General features: G+C 42.7%; 1 protein-coding gene across 1 annotated transcript; it reads right to left on the bottom strand.

Moving 5' to 3' along the window:
- Nucleotides 1–1,116: 1,116 nt before the first annotated feature.
- On the bottom strand, nt 1,117–10,520 carry LOC310839852 (5-hydroxytryptamine receptor 3A-like). Its single transcript, XM_083728795.1, has 9 exons — nt 10,281–10,520; nt 9,880–10,037; nt 9,519–9,563; nt 9,299–9,408; nt 7,677–7,843; nt 6,110–6,270; nt 4,450–4,660; nt 1,983–2,156; nt 1,117–1,395 (listed from the first exon to the last, which is right to left on the bottom strand). Exons 1-9 carry the CDS (start codon nt 10,324–10,326, stop codon nt 1,127–1,129), a joined length of 1,341 nt encoding a protein of 446 aa, XP_083584921.1. The 5' UTR covers nt 10,327–10,520; the 3' UTR covers nt 1,117–1,126.
- Nucleotides 10,521–18,138: the final 7,618 nt, after the last annotated feature.

Raw genomic sequence — 18,138 nt, 5'->3', positions numbered from 1 at the left:
AAGTCATCACTAGTGCACAGGTAGCTCAGAATTATCTCACAAGCAGTGTGGCATATGATATATGAAGCACAGTAGCTTGTCATGCATGGTGGAGTTAATCGGTTGCATGTTTATTTGTGCTGTTCATTTTCATGAACTTTGAGAACTTTCAACTTACCACAGGCTATCGCTATTACATATGAAATCATCCTCAGTTTAAGGCAGGAATTCTTTTTTGTATGTGCAGCTGGACATAAGATGTGGAAAAGATTGTGCAGTTGGAAAAACAGGGGTGGGGAACTAGGCATGCTAAGTGTGGGTGTTTATTAAGCATTTAAAAGACAAGCAATGTCAGGGATGATAGATACACAACTTAGATGAACTCAGTTTCCCTACTTACACCACCCACATCATATTAAAACGACCACCTTTTTTTTTTTTTTTGCCAGAACCACCTCTACTTCATCTTCATCTTCGGCTAGGTAACTCTTCATCAAAGCACTCCTGTTTTTGCACCTTAGGTACTGATTATTCTGGGAAGTACATTGAAACAAGACAAAATGTGCAGAGGTGGCTCCAGCTTTGAAAGAGCTCTTGGCAAAATGTCTACTCATGGGCCCCCATCTTACGCCAATGGCTTTTCTCTGATGTACCTGGATAGCAGTCTCCAGAAGTTACCGTGTAAAATTCCCACAATGCCTCCAATGAGGCATTGCTCTGGGGAATTGTGGGAAATTTAAATGGCAACTCCTGGACCAAGACATGTTTTTCAAAGGAGTGCATGAATATGGTGTCAGCAGAGAACCCTGCTGGGGCCCAGGCAAAAGTTTGAGGATGCCACATACTGACGCCAGGCCAGAAAACCTGCCACTCAATGAAGCCTTGAAAAAACCAGCACTTCTGAATAACTGGTTTTGCAAGGCTTGATTGAGTCGTAAATTTTGCAGTGTTTTTACATATTTCCAAGCGTGAAAGGCTTTGACTTTAGTAAGCAAACTTCCAGCAGCAAACACCACTTGGCTGAGGCATTTCATCAGGTGGCATTTACTGACTTTATACAAATAACAGATTGGTAAATTAGCATACTTGTACAATGGACATTGGTTATGCACCCCTTGGTCTACCACAAATACCAATAATATATAATTTAGTATGTCCACTGTACGGCAACAAAAGTTAAAAAGATGAGTGAGAAAATCAGGCGGGTAAAATAAAGCCCTTTCTCCACAAGGAGGATCCTATTATCCCACACAACTGATTCAGAGTCATCCTGGCATTCTTCTAGGCAGAGATGTTTCCTGATCTGTTGCAATTCTGCATTAATATGTTTCAGAAACACCAAACTCTCTTCTTCACGGCACTTTTCTGACAAGGATGATCTGCCTGCCTGCTGGCTCCCTTTGGGCAGCCCGTCTCCTGCATGGAAGAAAATGAAGACTGTATATGTTAACATGTTAAGAAAATCCTATGTAGGAACAGACATTGTTTGAGAATTAAAAATGGAGAGTTAAAAAACTACTGGCTGTTTTGATTCCAAATTCTGGCATTTGGTTCACCTGTTGAAGCAACCTAAGAAATCCTGAAGGTCGTCCAGTGGGTTTCTACTACAGTATCTCAATTCTTGGACAATTGATCCAACCCCATGTTCTTACCTCTTTCATCAGAGGAGTAATGGGGACAGCCTGATGCCTCAAGTCCATTTCTTACATTACACAGAAACAAACTCAGCCTTGTTCCAGCTGTACATTCAGGAGGGACTGGACACTGTCTCCATGAATTTATGCCATGAAGTGATCCATAAATTAGCTAAATAAAAAACTAAATAAATAGCCAATCCTTCACGTACTCCTAAAATGTACTGTGAAAAGGTTTTGGGTTGGTGTTTTTTTTAAAAGCACTGGATTATGGTGCTTGACATTTGCCCCCTTCTCCCTCTTTAATGATCCTTTTCTCCATTATGTAAGAAAAAGAGGGGGGGGGGGAACATTTTGGAAAGCGCTTACCTAAATCAGCCAAAGGCTTCTCGGATTGCTTTTTCTTCTTTCTCAGAATTATATTCATAAATTTATTCCTCATGGAGGGTGGGGACTCTGGTTTCTTCTTTTTAAGATAGAGTATGAAAGCATTCTCCAGGATACCAAAGACCATAAATAAAAACATCCCGGTGAAAAACATGGCTGTGTTGGAGAAGAAATGGATGGTAAACATTTGGCCCTTCAGGCGACTGTTCTTTTACGCTAGAGTGGGAGGGGCCTGGCAGGAGGCAGAAAAGAAATGGGGAGTGTTGTGGCACTGAGAAGCTATGCTGTAGGGACCACACAAGTAACATGTGGGTTGCTGGTTTGGTGCTCCTATATCTGTAGATGTTTTGTCTGTGATGGGATGTATGTATGGTATAGATCAGTGTTTCCCAACCTTGTGCCTCCAGATGTTTTTGGCCTACAACTCCCATCATCCCTAGCTAGCAAGACCAGTGGTCAGGGATGATGGGAGTTGTAGGCCAAAAACATCTGGAGGCACAAGGTTGGGAAACACTGGTATAGATGATGGTCGCTTTGGGGGAGCTTGAGATAATTTGAGTGGGAATTAGGTCTAACTCCAAAGGAATGTGGGGAAAGTGTAGTGATGGTAGTGTCGGCGTTTGTAGATGGAGCCTGGGATAGTGACAATGGGTGATGGTTCTTCTCGCCACCAGATTTTGTGGGCATCTGATCACCAGTGTAACTACAGTGGCAAATGGACCAGATTGCTTGCAGAAACTTGTAGAGGCTCTAGTTCTCCTTTATGAGAATTAAATGCCCCAAAACTCACACACTTTGTAGATTATAGAAGGTATAAAATAAGGATAAATCCAAAAATACACCAAAGCATTGAAACACAAAACCGAGTCATCTTGCCCTCTTTGGCTAGCATGGAATCCTTCTCTCTGAAATTCATAATAGTGAAATAGAGAGAAATAGGGATTTCCATGGCCAATCAAATAGATTCATCATTAAAAAGACTACTTTTGTCTTCCTGTCCTTCTCCTGCAGAGGAACCCATAGGACAAGACTGGTTAGTTGTTGAAGCACCACGGAGAGTTCCTAGGGGACAAGTTGCTCAAACTGGAGTTGGAACTGGACTGAGGCCTCTACCATCAGTCCACAACTCTTATATGAACAACTGCCTTTTGGAAATCCAGTCTCCCTTAAAGGGCCACCTTCTGGCCCGAAAATGGACATTGCTCTTGAGTCCCATGGCCTCCCACTTGGTGTGATTCCTATGCTGTTGGACTGGCCATGTACTGGGGTTCCTCAGGCCTAAGTGGAGACACCTGTCCCATCTCTGGTTCTGTGGACCCTGGGTTCTATAAATCCTGGTGCTGTGGCAGCTATTAAAGTGGCTTTGACCATCTGTTCCTTTGTCCCACCTTTTCCTTGAAGGAGTGCCAACTTCCAATCCATAGAACATTGAGGATTTAACTCAACTGGGGTGCACTCCTAACTCCTTGGAGTAAGTCACATTGATTTCAACAGGACTTACTCATGGATGGGCATGGTTAGACTCATGCTGTTGTTCACTAGAAGATTGTGCTGTGCAAACCTTTGTCAGAGATGCATAACACACTGCAGGCCTTTGCTGCTGTTCTCAAATGGTAAAGGTAAAGGTAAAGGTACCCCTGCCCGTACAGGCCAGTCTTGACAGACTCTGGGGTTGTGCGCCCATCTCACTCAAGAGGCCGGGGGCCAGCGCTGTCCACAGACACTTCCGGGTCACGTGGCCAGCATGACAAAGCTGCATCTGGCGAGCCAGCGCAGCACACGGAAACGCCGTTTACCTTCCCGCCAGTAAGCAGTCCCTATTTATCTACTTGCACCCGGGGGTGCTTTCAAACTGCTAGGTTGGCAGGCGCTGGGACCGAGCAACGGGAGCGCACCCTGCCACGGGGATTCGAACCACCAACCTTTCGATCGGCAAGCCCTAGGTGCTGAGGCTTTTACCCACAGCGCCACCAGAAAGGCATTAAAGAGACCCTTCTTTCCCTATCTCATGCGGGGGTCAATGGGTACTGCCAGTGTTGAACTAAAAGCTACTGTAGCATAGCAGCTGCAAAACAGGATGTCTTCCCTAGGACAAATCTCTCAGGGTGGCCCGCTAAACTCTCTCATTCTTTCCCCACATCTGAGATATATGGATAATAACACCAAGATACCTTGCAGAGCTGTTGTAAGATCCGCAAGTTCATGTCATTGAAGTGCTTTAATATGTACTAAACAAATGATAAGGAGTATCTAGTTCTGTACAATGCCAGGTAATTACGATTTACAAAATAATATATCCAGCTAAAAATCAGTTACTGACTCAGGGACCTGCTTGCTGGACCACAATGTGAGTAGGTCCAATGAAAGCAACCAAAACTATTTAACAGCCCCCCCAAAACTGTTCAAAGGCTGCCAGGGCTGAATAATCTGTGCAGTAAAAGGTGGTTACCTATGACTGGTGGATCATCGGATGCTGACGGTAGCATATCATTCAGAATCAATGACAAGAGTGAGACTTGCAGGATCAGTGTCAATTTGAAAGCAATCTTTTCTCCAGGGCAAGCAAACGCATAAGAAATAGCCATATCCAGCAAGAACAGAGTAAAAGTTGGCAGGATCAGAACCAACACATACAAAATGGATTGCCTCTTCATAGAAACCTGTCCCAAAAAAGGACAAAACAAGAATGAAGATTACAGCAAAGAATGGTACTATCCTTTCAGTCTCACTAGTAGCATCAATTTGCCCATGGTCCTTATTCTTAGCAGCCTAAGAGTGGGTGAGACCATTTGGAGAACTGTTAAACAGGTGATATAATGAAATTCAGTTAGAGGGGATTTGAGGAAGTCAGTTATCAATGTAATGAAATTAGGGTTATGAAGTGATAATTCTTTTTTGTGTCTTTTTTCTTTGTTTTGTGTTTTGTAATGTTTTTCTTTTTCTTTGTGATAAATGTGAAAATCAATAAAAAAAGGGGGGAGTGGGTGAGACCATTATTTTCTCTCTTCCTAAAATGTTTCATGGAAAGTGTGGGATAACACTGTATTTGACACGACAACATCTAACCTGCCCACAAACAAACTAAATAAACAGGTCATCTGGAAGAATCCAGGTTGTGCTTGCTTCCGCAACACATCCACTAACCCAATGCATGCTTACTTCTTCAATGATCTTACTAGATAAGTGTGCATAGGATTGCAACCTCAGGATGCTATTCTGTTTGTATTGCTGCAGCTTGAACGATTACTTAAAATCAAAGTGTCCATCATCAACATATTGCAAAGGACAATTGATTTATTTTTTTGAAAATGAGCTAATAATGGTTGGTTGGTAAAGGATGTGCCTTTGGGGAGTGAAGTTAAACTTTTGGAGAGGCACATTGTCTGCTATTGAGGCTGTAGAGATCAATATGGGAGAGACATGTTTGCTTGCAGCTGGGGCAGATGAAGGCATCCAGCTGTGCTGCAGCAGATGCACCATGGCGTTTCCTCTCTCTGCTCTCCTCCCAGCAGTCATTCCTTCTCTGGTCACTGCTGTGGATGCATGACCTGACTGCTTGTCTCCAAGCTCTGCAGTTATCTGCATGGGATTCCCACACGGTGGGGTTGATGTTGCCAGCCTTCTTCTGTGTAACACAGAGTTGGTTGGCCAATGGGCTTTGTGCCTGAAGCCAGCTCCCCATAAAGCACATCCTTGGGGGTCCTGCCATATTCCATTCTGTGGACATGACCAAGCTGCCCACATAGATATGACTGAGACAGGAGTGTAGACATGCTAGGAATGTGGGCTTGCAAGAGCACATCTTTGCTTGAGACTCTGTCCTGCCATGTGTGGCTCAAAATCTGCCTGGCGCAGTGCATGTGGAAGACATTGAGGCAACACGCCTGATGCCTGCAAGCTGCTCATAAAGCAGTGTGCTCAACATACAAGCCTGGTAGACCTTCATCTAGGTAAATTCACTACCCTAAAAATTTAAGCAGAATTCCTGAAATTTTGCTTAAGCATAAAAACGAACACAAACTCTGTCTTAAGCATAAAACCAAACACTAGATATATAGGGATATCTTTCAGTGTTCCCATGTTTTCTAAATGTATTAGAAACCAAATACCTCATAAGTGACAATACTAAAGTTGCTCATATCATATCCCCAGGTGTGCTCTATGATCCTCAATTCTTCAAACTTCCATTCTCCACTGCTCAAGAAACTTTTGTGACTATCTTGGTTTGCTTTCATGGAAGATTTAGAGCTCTTCAATAGTATTTCCTTATCTAGATTCAGCAGAAGACAAATGAAGGTTGTTAGTTTAGGGCAGAATAGAAAATCACAATCACATCCTCAGTAAAGTATATATATATGAAACATAACACTGATGAACCCGTTAGGAGCACAGACTGTGTATATACAGTAGTGATGTCTGTCAGCCCTCTTAGGTCTTCCTTTTGAGGTTGTGCCATAACTGTTCCATCTTGTCCCACAGCTTGCTCAGTGTGCGAATTAAGCCCCGATGTGGCATCAGACCCAAACTGGTAGTGATATACCAATAGCAAACATGTGGTCACCCTCCCATGGGAGCAACTCTCAAAACTGAGAGAAGACTTTGACCTGGGGACATTGGCAGGGGGAGCAAGCATACGATAAGGAGTGATAATAGGGAGACAGTCAAGAAAGATGTGGAAAACAGGGAACGTAAGGCACATTTGGAAAAGCAGAAGCTGAGTGTACAGTGTTAACCTCCTGGTGAAGGGAAGATAAGAAATATAGTAAGTAAATAATAATGCCTTGTGCCCAGTGCTAGTCCTACTCTGTAAAGACCCATTGAAATTAATGGGCATGGCTAACTCAGGTCCATTATTTCAATGGGTCTACTCTGAGTAGGTCTTAGTTGGATGCAACCTAATCTTATCTTTCTATATAACAAAATTGTAAGGCTGTCATCATGCAGCAGTTTTCATGGCCACCAATAGGCAGCCATGCAAACTGCAGATTGGATATACCAGGTAGGCAGAGTGAGAGAGCAATGCAAAGACATGGGTAGAGTGATCAGGCCACAAAGGAGCAGGAAGGACAGTTCTACCCCACATTCCACCTCTGATTCCACTGCCATTGATGGTGGGGAGGGCAAAGGGGCAAAGGTCTCTCCAACATCTATCCCACCCCAAAGTTTATGCTATGATTGCTGCTCAGAGAAGGAGAGAAAAATGCCTGCATTTTGAAATGCAGGGGTTTCTCCTTCACACAACGACAGCTATGCTAACCCTGTTGTTGTCACCACTGCTGTTGGAGTGAAGAGGAAAGTCTTTTTGCCCTTTGTGGTGGTGGTGAAGTTGATGAGTTGCAAAGGGAGAGATTTGTAAAAGTATAAAGGGAAGGGTGGGGTGAGCTGTGGGAGAATTGGGAGATTTTGGAAGCTGTAAGAGACGTGGGGGTTGGGGAGTTAAGAGGAGTTGGGTGTTGGGAAGCTGATTCGGGAGTGGTGCAAAGGTTTAACAAGGGGTGGTAGGTCTGGCAGGCTTGGCAAGCAAGACCTAGGTGGGAAAGGGGAGAATTGTGAAGGTTGAAGAGTGAGCATATGGGATATCAATTGGGAGTGTGCATTCAAAAGTACATGGATGGAGAGATAGAATCAAACAATCATGACAGTTCAAAGAAATACAGCTGTGCTTGGCTGTGTTACCTGAACATATTGTGGTCATGGTTAAGTTGCATTTTTGTTTATCGAAAGGAAATGCATGGACATCCAGACCGCAGGATGAAGTGAGTCGGTAGGTTTGAAGCATATGAATGTAGCCATTGGATGTGACAAATGCCATAGGGCTGAGTGTGAACTTGTCTTCATCGGCCCTAAAGATACGGTTATCGTAAGGAAAGCTTAGCATTTTGTACATATTAGACAACCTGCATTAATAAAAATGGACTTAAGCAGGGCATGTGGCAAGAGATGATCTAGGTCAATGGGTAGTAGTGTGGAGACTCTACCATTTTAAAAGACCAGGGGGAAAGCCACCTATGCAATGGGTGGATGATCTGAAACTAACAGCAGGGTTTGTATGGATGCAGCAAGCAAACAAATGAGAATGCTGGGGACAACCTGAAGAGGTGTACTTCAAAGGATGGATGTGAGATGAAGAAGGAGGAGAAGGAGACAATTTATAGGTTTGGCTCCTACACTGAAACCCTCTTTGTCAATACAACAACCAAACAAACATACAGAGATTGACTGCATGTATTATATAATAATAGAGTATAAAATATAACCAAAGGGGGTTATGAGAACATTTATAATATACAAATAAGACATTAATACGTTCATATATAAACAATGTCACCTTATAGGAAAGCCCAGGTGGATTCTGTAATTTTTTAATTTTCCAACCAAAATATTTCCAATATTTTGCAATATTCAGCAGCTGTCACAAAAATGTCTGGAGATCGGAATAGTAATGATAATGTGAGATCACATCACTTCTCTCAGTGGTGAGATGTTCCAAGTGTGTGGCCCCTACCTGTTTTATTTCCCCCCAGAAGGAGGCTTGTGGCATTTTGTAATACCTGTTTATTTACAAATAGCATGGTTGAAATCTTCCAAAGTCCACTGCTCCCACACCAGGTCTCGAGAGAGAGGTGGCCAGCACTTCCAAAATGCTGTTGGCTTGCAGAACCCATGCACCACTCACTGTGTCCCCCTTAGCACCCCCCTCAATCAGAAACCATCTATGGTCCTTTTCACAGATACCTAAATTATATCATCCTTAGCTAGAGGTGGGGGAAGAAAGGCAGAACAAAAATAAAAACTTTAAATGCTTGGATTCAGTTTCAAACAATTGAGAAAAATGAACTTGCGATATGTTATTTAATAATCCAAGTAAATAATAATAATAATAATAATAATAATAATAATAATAATACCTAACCTAAACCATTTAAGAATTTAAGCCAGTAAAACCAAGTATTTCAAGCAATCTACCACAGCATTTGTAGGATAGTGGCTATTTTGCATGATAGATGGGTGGTTGGGGAAGATTATATTTCATTTAGCTCTGTGCCAGGGAAATGCCAGGTAACCTAAACTCAGCCAAACAATGCAAAATTCACAAGCTCTTGGCTTAGTCCTGGCAATGCTGCCCGCATTTGTGCTCATCCTCTATCCCAGTGCTGTTAAACATCTGGCTATCATGGCAGGCAGCCTTCTTGATGCCTGGGCATGGAAATTGTAATGTGGTTTCAGGGCAACCCTGCAAATTTGCCCTCAAAATGCAGTTTGAAAACGCATTCCACATTGAGTAAAAGCAGCATTACCGTTCATCTATGTAAATGTCTGGGGTCCAAAATAGTTTCACAGGAAGAGTGATCCTTGTAATGTTACAGAAATCCAAGGGATCCCATGAAATGAAATCATTTTTCCAGCTCTAGTGGAAGGAAAAATTATATTAGTTTGTTGTTGTTTTTAAAATCTCCTCTGGGTTCTCATGGGAGGATGAATCTGTTTGTTACTTGCAGAGAAGAAAGAGGACCTTACCACAAGTAGCCAGAAATAGAAAGTGACCACCTGCATTTTTTCTTGCTGCAAAGAAGCAAAAGGGTAAAGATTAATGTATTCTCTTCTTCCCGCCCTAGAAAATTAAGACAGATAGTAGCACTACCGGAGGGTGGGAGGGAGATGGATGACCCTCTTTTAAAATTCCTGCTCCCCTGCTGGCTGATCTGCTGGTGGCCCTGCTGGAATTGCAGCTACTAAACTAGCACATGAGTGTTTTGTAATTCTACCCCAACAATTATTCCCCTGCTCCAACTTTCCTTCCCTTTCTTTCCCCCCTCCTCAGTATTTTTGCTTAGTCTTATCACTGGAGACCAGACATGTAATGATTATTCTCTCTTACCACTGAAAGGATGGACACCAGGGTGAAGTCTAGATCAACTTCCAAAGCTTCTTCCCAATTTATCTTGGGTACGGTGTATGAGAAGAGTTCCTTCTTAGAAGAGATGTTCAGGTACTTGGCCACATCATAGTAACCACAAATCTGTTTCTGGGTGGCTTCTGGAATAGGAACAAAATGAGAAGATGAATGTCTCAGTATGGTAAGATTCAAAAGTCCGTGTTCTAGGCAGAGTCCCACAGTATCCTTCCTTGCCTCTTGCTTTGCTGTCTATCATCATTTTGAAAGCCAGTGAACTGGAGAAATTACTGCCCTTCATTCCAACATCCATCCTACATTCCACCATGTCTTTTAGTTGATTTGTCAACTAGTAGAGCTGGAGGGAAGAGAAGAAATGCTCTTACCTGGCACCCAGGAGAGAAGAAAACTCATCACAACAGCTTTCCACATTCTCTGAGTACAGTAGGTCCAAATTCTTTTTAATAGTAGAATCAAAAATGTTCTAGGCTGCTAGGTTTACCGAAATGAGGAGCAGCAGCAGCATTTCTTGTATGAAATGGAAACCTCCCATGGCTGTGTGGTAATGTATTTCACATCTCTGGTTTTGAATGTCATTTCCATGCATTTGCTCCTTACTTTATCAGCTCTGCACATCTGCCCATGCCTCCCTGTTGGCCTGAAGTGGATACAAATTCCCTAAAACATTTTCTTTCTCTTCATCTTTTCCCTAAAACATTTTCTTTCTCTTCATCTTGATCTTTGTGCTTAATTAAAGATCTGGTAACCCATTAGTGTCCATTACTTCTTCCCCTTTGTGGTCCGGATGTTGCTTTCCAGATAATTATGTTACTTTGATGCACTCTTTGCAAACACTGTTATGATGACAAATATTGTAATTAGACATCAGGCACCATGCACCTGCCTCTTTGAAAATGCAAAACACTTGTCTTGATGAAATGCAGAATAGAACCTGTGAGTATGTCCACCCTGGCCACATATATCCATTTCATCTCAGCATGGCCAAAACTCTATGACAGATCTGTTGCGTACTTCATAAAACTACAGTTTATAGTGCAAATGGGGAGCCTGTGACCCTCCAAATGTTGCTGGACTGCAACTCCCATTATCCCTAAGCACTGGCCATGCTGCTGGGGGCTAATGGGAATTGAAGTCCAACAATATCTGCAGAGCTACTGGTACTCACGCCACTCTTGGTTTAAGGTCATGCGTCTCATCCTTTTTAAACACATGCCCCCTTCTAGATTACTGTACATAAAAATCCCACACAGCCCTTCCATCCAACTCCCCTCATTATTTTATTTGAAATTTTCAAGAGTTTTGAAATATCATTACTTTTTATTATAAGTCTGTACTACTACTACTACTACTACTACTACTACTACTACTACTAATTTTATTATTTATACCACGCCTGTCTGGCTGGGTTTCCCCAGCCACTCTGGGTGGCTTACAACACATAAAAAAATCGTACAACATTACACATTTAAAAATTCCCAATACAGGATTGTCTTCAGATGTCTTCTAGAAGTCAGATAGCTGTTTATTTCCTTGACACCTGATGGGAGGGTGTTTCACAGGGAGGGCACCAATACCAAGGAGGCCCTCTGCCTGGTTCCTTGTAACTTCACTTCTTGCAGTGAGGGAACCAGCAGAAGACCCTTGGAGGAGGTCCTCAGTGTCTGGGCTGAATGATGGCGGGTGGAGAGGCTCCTTCAGGTATACTGGGCCGAGGCTGTTTAGGGCAGCACCAACACTTTGAATTGTGCTCGGAAATATACTGGAAGCCAACATAGGCCTTTCAGGATCAGTGTTATATGGTCTCTTGTAGTGTTAGGTATGTTGTTGTTATGTGGCTTTCCTGACTCAGTCCAAGACCTGAGGTTAGCCTCCTTTTTGACACTTCCTTGGAATCTGGGTTTATATGACCTCATCATTTCTTGTGTCAGGTGACTGGTGAAGACCTTGCCTGCCATATTGGTGATGAGTCAGATTTCTTATAGTACCCGAAAAAAGCCGGAATTAAGGCCCAAGCACGCTAAGTCACACATGGACCCTGAAGCAGTTTCTTGAGGGGTTGCGATAGTGGATATCAGCAGCTGAGAGATGCTTCAGCAGAACTATGGTGAAGAAGACAAATGATTTTAGCTGGTGAGTATAAGGAAGAAAAAAAGAGGGTTTTTGGCGGGAGAGGACTTTTGGTTTAAAGTGTCAATCCACTGTCACTGCAATGTTTCATTCTGCCAAATGTCTGTCAAGACTTTCCCCCTACAACTGTTTCCTGGTACAGATCTTTTTCTGAATTGCAATGTGATATTTAACCATATTCTTCCTTGGCTTCTTCCACTGCTGGTGGATGGCAATACATTGACTTGTATACAATTGTATATTCCAGTCTAGTCAACTGCAAGACACTGGCATGTAATATAAAGTACACCTTTAAAAAGGAAAGGAAAGCAGTTGCTGCCATTCTATGGAAGGTAAACGAAAAGCGAGGGGTGGTTACTGGCCCTGAGGAGGAGCTCAGCATGGTTGCTTTGAGAAGAATTCTCTTGGTATAGATATAATAAATATAGATATTATAATATAAAAGAATGGAACTTATTTATTGGTTGAAAAATAAAACATTTGTAAACACATGATGTTGCTCCTTTTGTATACTGTGACATAATATGATTTAATGTGAAAGCTTTTATATGAAGCTGAGACTTTCAGGTAAAGTGAAGTGCGAGCTTGCCCCACCTCGTTAGAAAGGGGAGATGAGTCCTGAACGATGTCAAGATCTCTGCTGCCCTAAAAAACAAAATTTCTAATTCTTCCCCACCCCAGATGGGACTCGAACCCACAATCCCTGGCTTAGGAGGCCAGTGCCTTATCCATTAGGCCACTGGGGCTATATGCTGTGAGATGCTTCATTATTTCCTTCATCTCGCAGAGCAACTGTCTAATAAATTCTACCTTTGTTTGCTTATGTGATGAGCAGAATTAGTTTTCAGAGTTGTAGTCCTTCGCAGGCGCTCTGCATTCATTTCAACCTACGAGTGAGGAAGGCTATTTGCGCAAACAGACCTGCGGGAAAAGTAGTTGTAAAAATATGGCATGCTGGCAGTCACTGATCCACTGTACCTGAAAGTCGTTTTAGTTTAGTGCTCTGTAAATATAAAACTCGCCCCCCCCCCCCTCCGCGACTGTGCATCATTTTCTGTTTTTTCTCCATAAAACTGGTTACAGATAGGTAGCCGTGTTGGTCTGCCATAGTCAAAACAAAAAAAATTCCTTCCAGTAGCACCTTAAAGACCAACTAAGTCAGTTCTTGGTATGAGCTTTCGTGTGCATGCATGGTGTATCTGAAGATACATGCATGCACACGAAAGCTCATACCAAGAACTGACTTAGTTGGTCTTTAAGGTGCTACTGGAAGGATTTTTTTTTGTTTTGTCCATAAAACTGATTAGACGATAGGATTTAGAACACGCGTGAAGGGCAGCTCGCTTTCGGGGTGGAATTGGGGAGCACCTTTCGTACATCGAATTAATTAAATTCCAGTTAGATGTTTCGTCTGATATTTATTAGTCCTGTATCTCGAGATTGTTATTGAACCGCTAAAACGTATCGACCACGAAGGGACTCGAACCCTCAATCTTCTGATCCGAAGTCAGACGCCTTATCCATTAGGCCACGCGGTCACTTGCAGACACAGAGCGGTATTGGTAAACAGAAGGTATAAAGCAGGAGGTAGCAGACGATGGCTTTTTAAAAGAAGTTAAACTTCACATGTTTCTGAGACGACGGCGGGTTGCTTTCAATTTCCGTGCCATCTCCCGTTGTTTATTGCTGCCCTCCATTTTCCCTTCCGCATTGCTTGGTGGTGAAACTTTCCTAGCCCGCCAGAGTTTCTTGCTGCAGCTTTTAATGGTTCAACCAGGAAACCCTTAATTTTTTTAGGTCATCTCTTTCTTCTCCTTCTTCTGCAGGCAGTTAGCTGCTTAACATCTGAGCCAGGGTGTAAAAACGTGAATCAAGGGAGTACTTCTTGTGCACACCAATGGAAAGTTGCCCCCATCACGTTTAGGCAAAAAAAAGAGAATCCCGGGAGAAGAGAAGCAAAGGAAGATCTGAAAAGTTTCTCATTAGAAATCGACTGCCCTGTTAGTGAAATTATCCATTTATACGAATTTTCAGTCTGTGATTATGCGTAGGGTCCCCAAGCTGAATGCTGCGGCGTTGATTCTCCTCCCACTCTTTAAAGCGCAGTGCCTCTGAGCATGTGCAGAATGCACATTTCGCCCCACGTGGCCTTGAGCATTGGATCTATAGATTTCAGCCCTGCTGCAACTAACTTCTTTTATCATTGTCAGCAGTTTAGGATTCTCAAAAACCGCGGTGTTCACTTTATTTTTAAAGGGCGAGGCGATCGATTATCGGACAGCATTTGTTGTTCCTTCCCTCGTTTGTAAGCGCGTTGTCCCAAGCCGTGCGGGCGGGTGGGAGAAACCAGCGCCCGGGCTCTATGCAGGGGTACACAGGCGCTGTGAAATTAATTCGGCTATTACAGAGTTAAGTAAGAACGTAGACGCTTTTTTTCCAGCGAGTCCCAGTGGCCTAATGGATAAGGCACTGGCCTCCTAAGCCAGGGATTGTGGGTTCGAGTCCCATCTGGGGTGAATTTCTTTTTTTCCTCTCCTTTCCCCCCTAATTCACTTTGGTGGTTCTAATTAAACTATCTTGTTCCTCTCTTACATTTAATTCATCTCATTTTAAAATTATTAATTGTTTTCATCATTACCTGGCTCCAGCCTGGTGGAATGCTCTGTCTCATGAGACCAGGGCCCTGCAGGATCTGATTTCTTTCCACAGGGCCTGTAAGACAGAGTTGTTCCGCCTGGCCTTTGGCTTGGAGTCAATTTGATTCCCTCCCCCTCTTTCTTTTTTCCTTCCTCCTCCTGTGATGAGGCTGCATTTTAATGTTTCAATCTTGTATTTTAATCTTGTTTTTAAGTTGTATTCATTCAACTTGTTTTTATTATTGCTTGCTAGCTGCCCTGAGCCCGGCCTTGGCTGGGGAGGGCGGGGTATAAATAAAAATTATTGTTATTATTATTATTATTATTATTATTATTATTATTATTATTATTAATGCCACAGGAATAAACAGATCAGCCATTACTGTGGTTTAACCAGGGTTGGCCCACCTGCAAGGCAAGGTGGGGAGACTGCATCAGGCAGCAGAATCCACTGGGCCAGGAGATCCCAATGTTGATCTTTCTTCCCCCTTGTTCCTGATTAGATCTTCCCTCATCCCTTCTTCCATGGCAGGGAGAGGTACACCATTTTGGGGTCTACCTCAGGTGTCAAAATATCTTGGGCCAGCCCTGGGTTTAACCCTGTTTAGTCTATCACTGCTACATGTCTGTGTTAGAAACATAACCAAAGACAACCGGAAGAAGGCCTTGGGCCTGCCTAAAATTATATGCAGAGGGCAGATCAGGGAGTGCCTGGAAGCAGTGTCGTTCCCAACAGATTATGTGGACATCTGAAACAGGTAAAATTCAGTCAGGTGCTTAGATGTTTTGGAAGCTTTGATCCCATAGATGCTGGCTAAGAAGTTCAAGGTGCTGCAAAATTTCTAAAGCAGTTCATCCTTGTGAACCATAATTTCTACGTGAGGCAATATACGTACTACAGAGTAGACCCAAGCAACTCAATGGACTTAGGCTGCTCACAACTAATTTGTTTGATTTCAGTGGGTCTTCTGTGCGACTCAGTTGGATGCCAACCTATAGGTCTCTAACAGAGCAATCCTATGCATGTTTACTCAGAGGTAAATCCTGCTGAATTCAATAGGGATTAGCCCCAGGTAAACTGGGGTCAGGATTGTAGCCTTAGGTTACACTATGATGCCACTTTAAACAATCATGGCTTCCCCCAAGGAATCCTGGGGACTGTAGTTCAGAGGTCAGCAACCTATTTCAGCAGGGGGCTGGTCCACCATCCCTCAGACCATGTGGTGGGCTAGACTATATTTTGGAAAAAAATATGAATACTTATGCCCCACAAATAACCCAGATATGCATTTTAAATCAAAGGACACATTCTACTCATGTAAAAACATGCTGATTCCCAGACCACAGGCCAGATTGAGAAGGCGATTGGGCTGCATCCGGCCCCCTGGCCTTAGGTTGGCCACCCCTGCTGTAGTTTGTTAAGGGTGCTGAGTGTTGTGAGGACGCCGTTCCCCTCTCAGAACATCTACAATTCTCGGAATGCTTTAACAATCAGTCCTTCTTCCCAGGGGAACTCTGGGAATTGTAGCTGTCTTAAGGGGAACTGGGGTGTCCTTACAACGCTTAGCAACGAATAACAAACTTAGTTGGTCTCTAAGGTGCTACTGGAAGATTTTTTTTTTGTCCCATCCTTAACTACAGTTCCCAAAATTATTGGGGGGGAAAGCATGACTGTTTGCTGTGGTATGATATTGCTCTAAATGTATACTGGCAGCTGGAGTCTTTGGTATTATATACAGTACATCTCCCAATTAATATATTGATTGTGTATTCCAGAAGAATTTCTATCATATCAGAATTTTAAAAGCCTATTTTTAACCAGACAGTGATGTGAACTTTGCCCAGTGTTCAAAATAATGTTCATCTACCTCTCGTGTTCTAAATAAGTAGCCTGCTTCTTCCTCGTGACAACTGTTAATTAAAAAAATAGAATTACTGTAAAAATGCTGCATTGTGATTTTATAGCAACAAAGTGACAAGCAACCTTTACCTTAAATCCATAGTGCCCTCTTGTGGCAATCAGAAGTACCTCAAAACTGGCTTTAGAAAAGAGGAACACGTGGCCTTTTCAAAGTACAGTACTGTCGAGATTCTTCCAGAAAATGCACGAAGGAGGAACTGTATTCTCTATTATTTATAACAATGGTTTTCAAGAAGTATGCAACAGATGTCTTTCACGGAAATAAATTTTGCCTCAGAAAAAAGCAGTTGCAGAAAGTAATTCAAGAGAAAACATCAAGGAAATGCCTAACTTGATTATAGAATAAACCACCTGTAAAAATGCTATCATTTAAGTTGGCAAGCTGCAGCTTGGTGGCTAAGAAACAACTCTGGTCCCCAAGATACCAGATCAGAGGTACGAGCAAGAAGAGACAAGGTTCTTTCCACTCCTGATTTTATGTCATTCCATGTTTTCTCTACCCTTTATTTCCACTTCTTCCATAACTCCTATCATCCCTGACCATTGACACTGTTGGTTGGAAGTGATGGGAGTTCAGTAACATCAGGAAGGCTGCAGATTCGCCACCACTGTTCTAGAAGCAGTAGAAGAGGACCCAGTTGTTGCTCGGTAACTTCCCTGCATTCTCTTCTCTCGCATACGTAGCAGGAAGCATACAAAGCTACAGCATGAACAGGGAAACAACAGGTTCTTCAGAGAGGGGCAGCTAGTTCATAACTTGTGTGAGGCCCCATTGCTGCCTCAAGACTTCCAACAACGTACATCCAATTTAATGTCAAAATGGCTGCATTGTAATTCATACATCTGCCTGGGAAACGAGGTAGCTCCCAATGTTTGGGCTATCTAGCCCCAGCGGTAGCAACATCTAAGGCAAGAGAACTGGATATACTCCATAATCATTGGCCACAAAGGGTTCATAAAAGCACTACTGCCCCCCTCCCCCTTTTAAAGTATCACTAATTTTCAGCTGCTTTGTATGCCTGTTGTCAGGTAGAAAAATGGGATATAAATATTTCAAATATTTATGTGCACATAAATATGAACAGGTTTAGGATGGGTGAGAACAGATTGCACGAGAAAGCAGGGATAGAAAACAAACACGGTACAGTACAGCTGCCCTGGAAATGAGTCTAAAAATGTACAAGACTCATGCTTAGAAGAGCTGTTCATTTAAAAGCTAACCGCTACAGCAGACTTGACTTTCCAAACTTGACATGTTGGTGACACACTTTTTAGACATGCATCATTTTGTGACAACAGTATTTCAGTTTTACTACCAAATCAGGAGGTTAAACTACCCCCTTTCCAGCATTGCATGAAGCATCTACACACTGCAGCCGACACACTAACGTGTCACAGTTTGGAAAGCTCTGTGCTACAGTCAAGAAGAGTTGGGTTAATTACTTTGGTAAATGTATGTTATGGCATTTGACATAGGACTTCAGCTTCAAGCTCCATTAGTTTTAGCGAAAACGTCCACCCCCATTTCATAAACTGCAA

This window comes from Podarcis gaigeae (genome assembly GCF_964106915.1).
Source record: "Podarcis gaigeae genome assembly, chromosome: 2".
Classification (NCBI taxonomy): domain Eukaryota; kingdom Metazoa; phylum Chordata; class Lepidosauria; order Squamata; family Lacertidae; genus Podarcis; species Podarcis gaigeae.
This window is presented reverse-complemented; position numbering and strand designations above follow the sequence as displayed.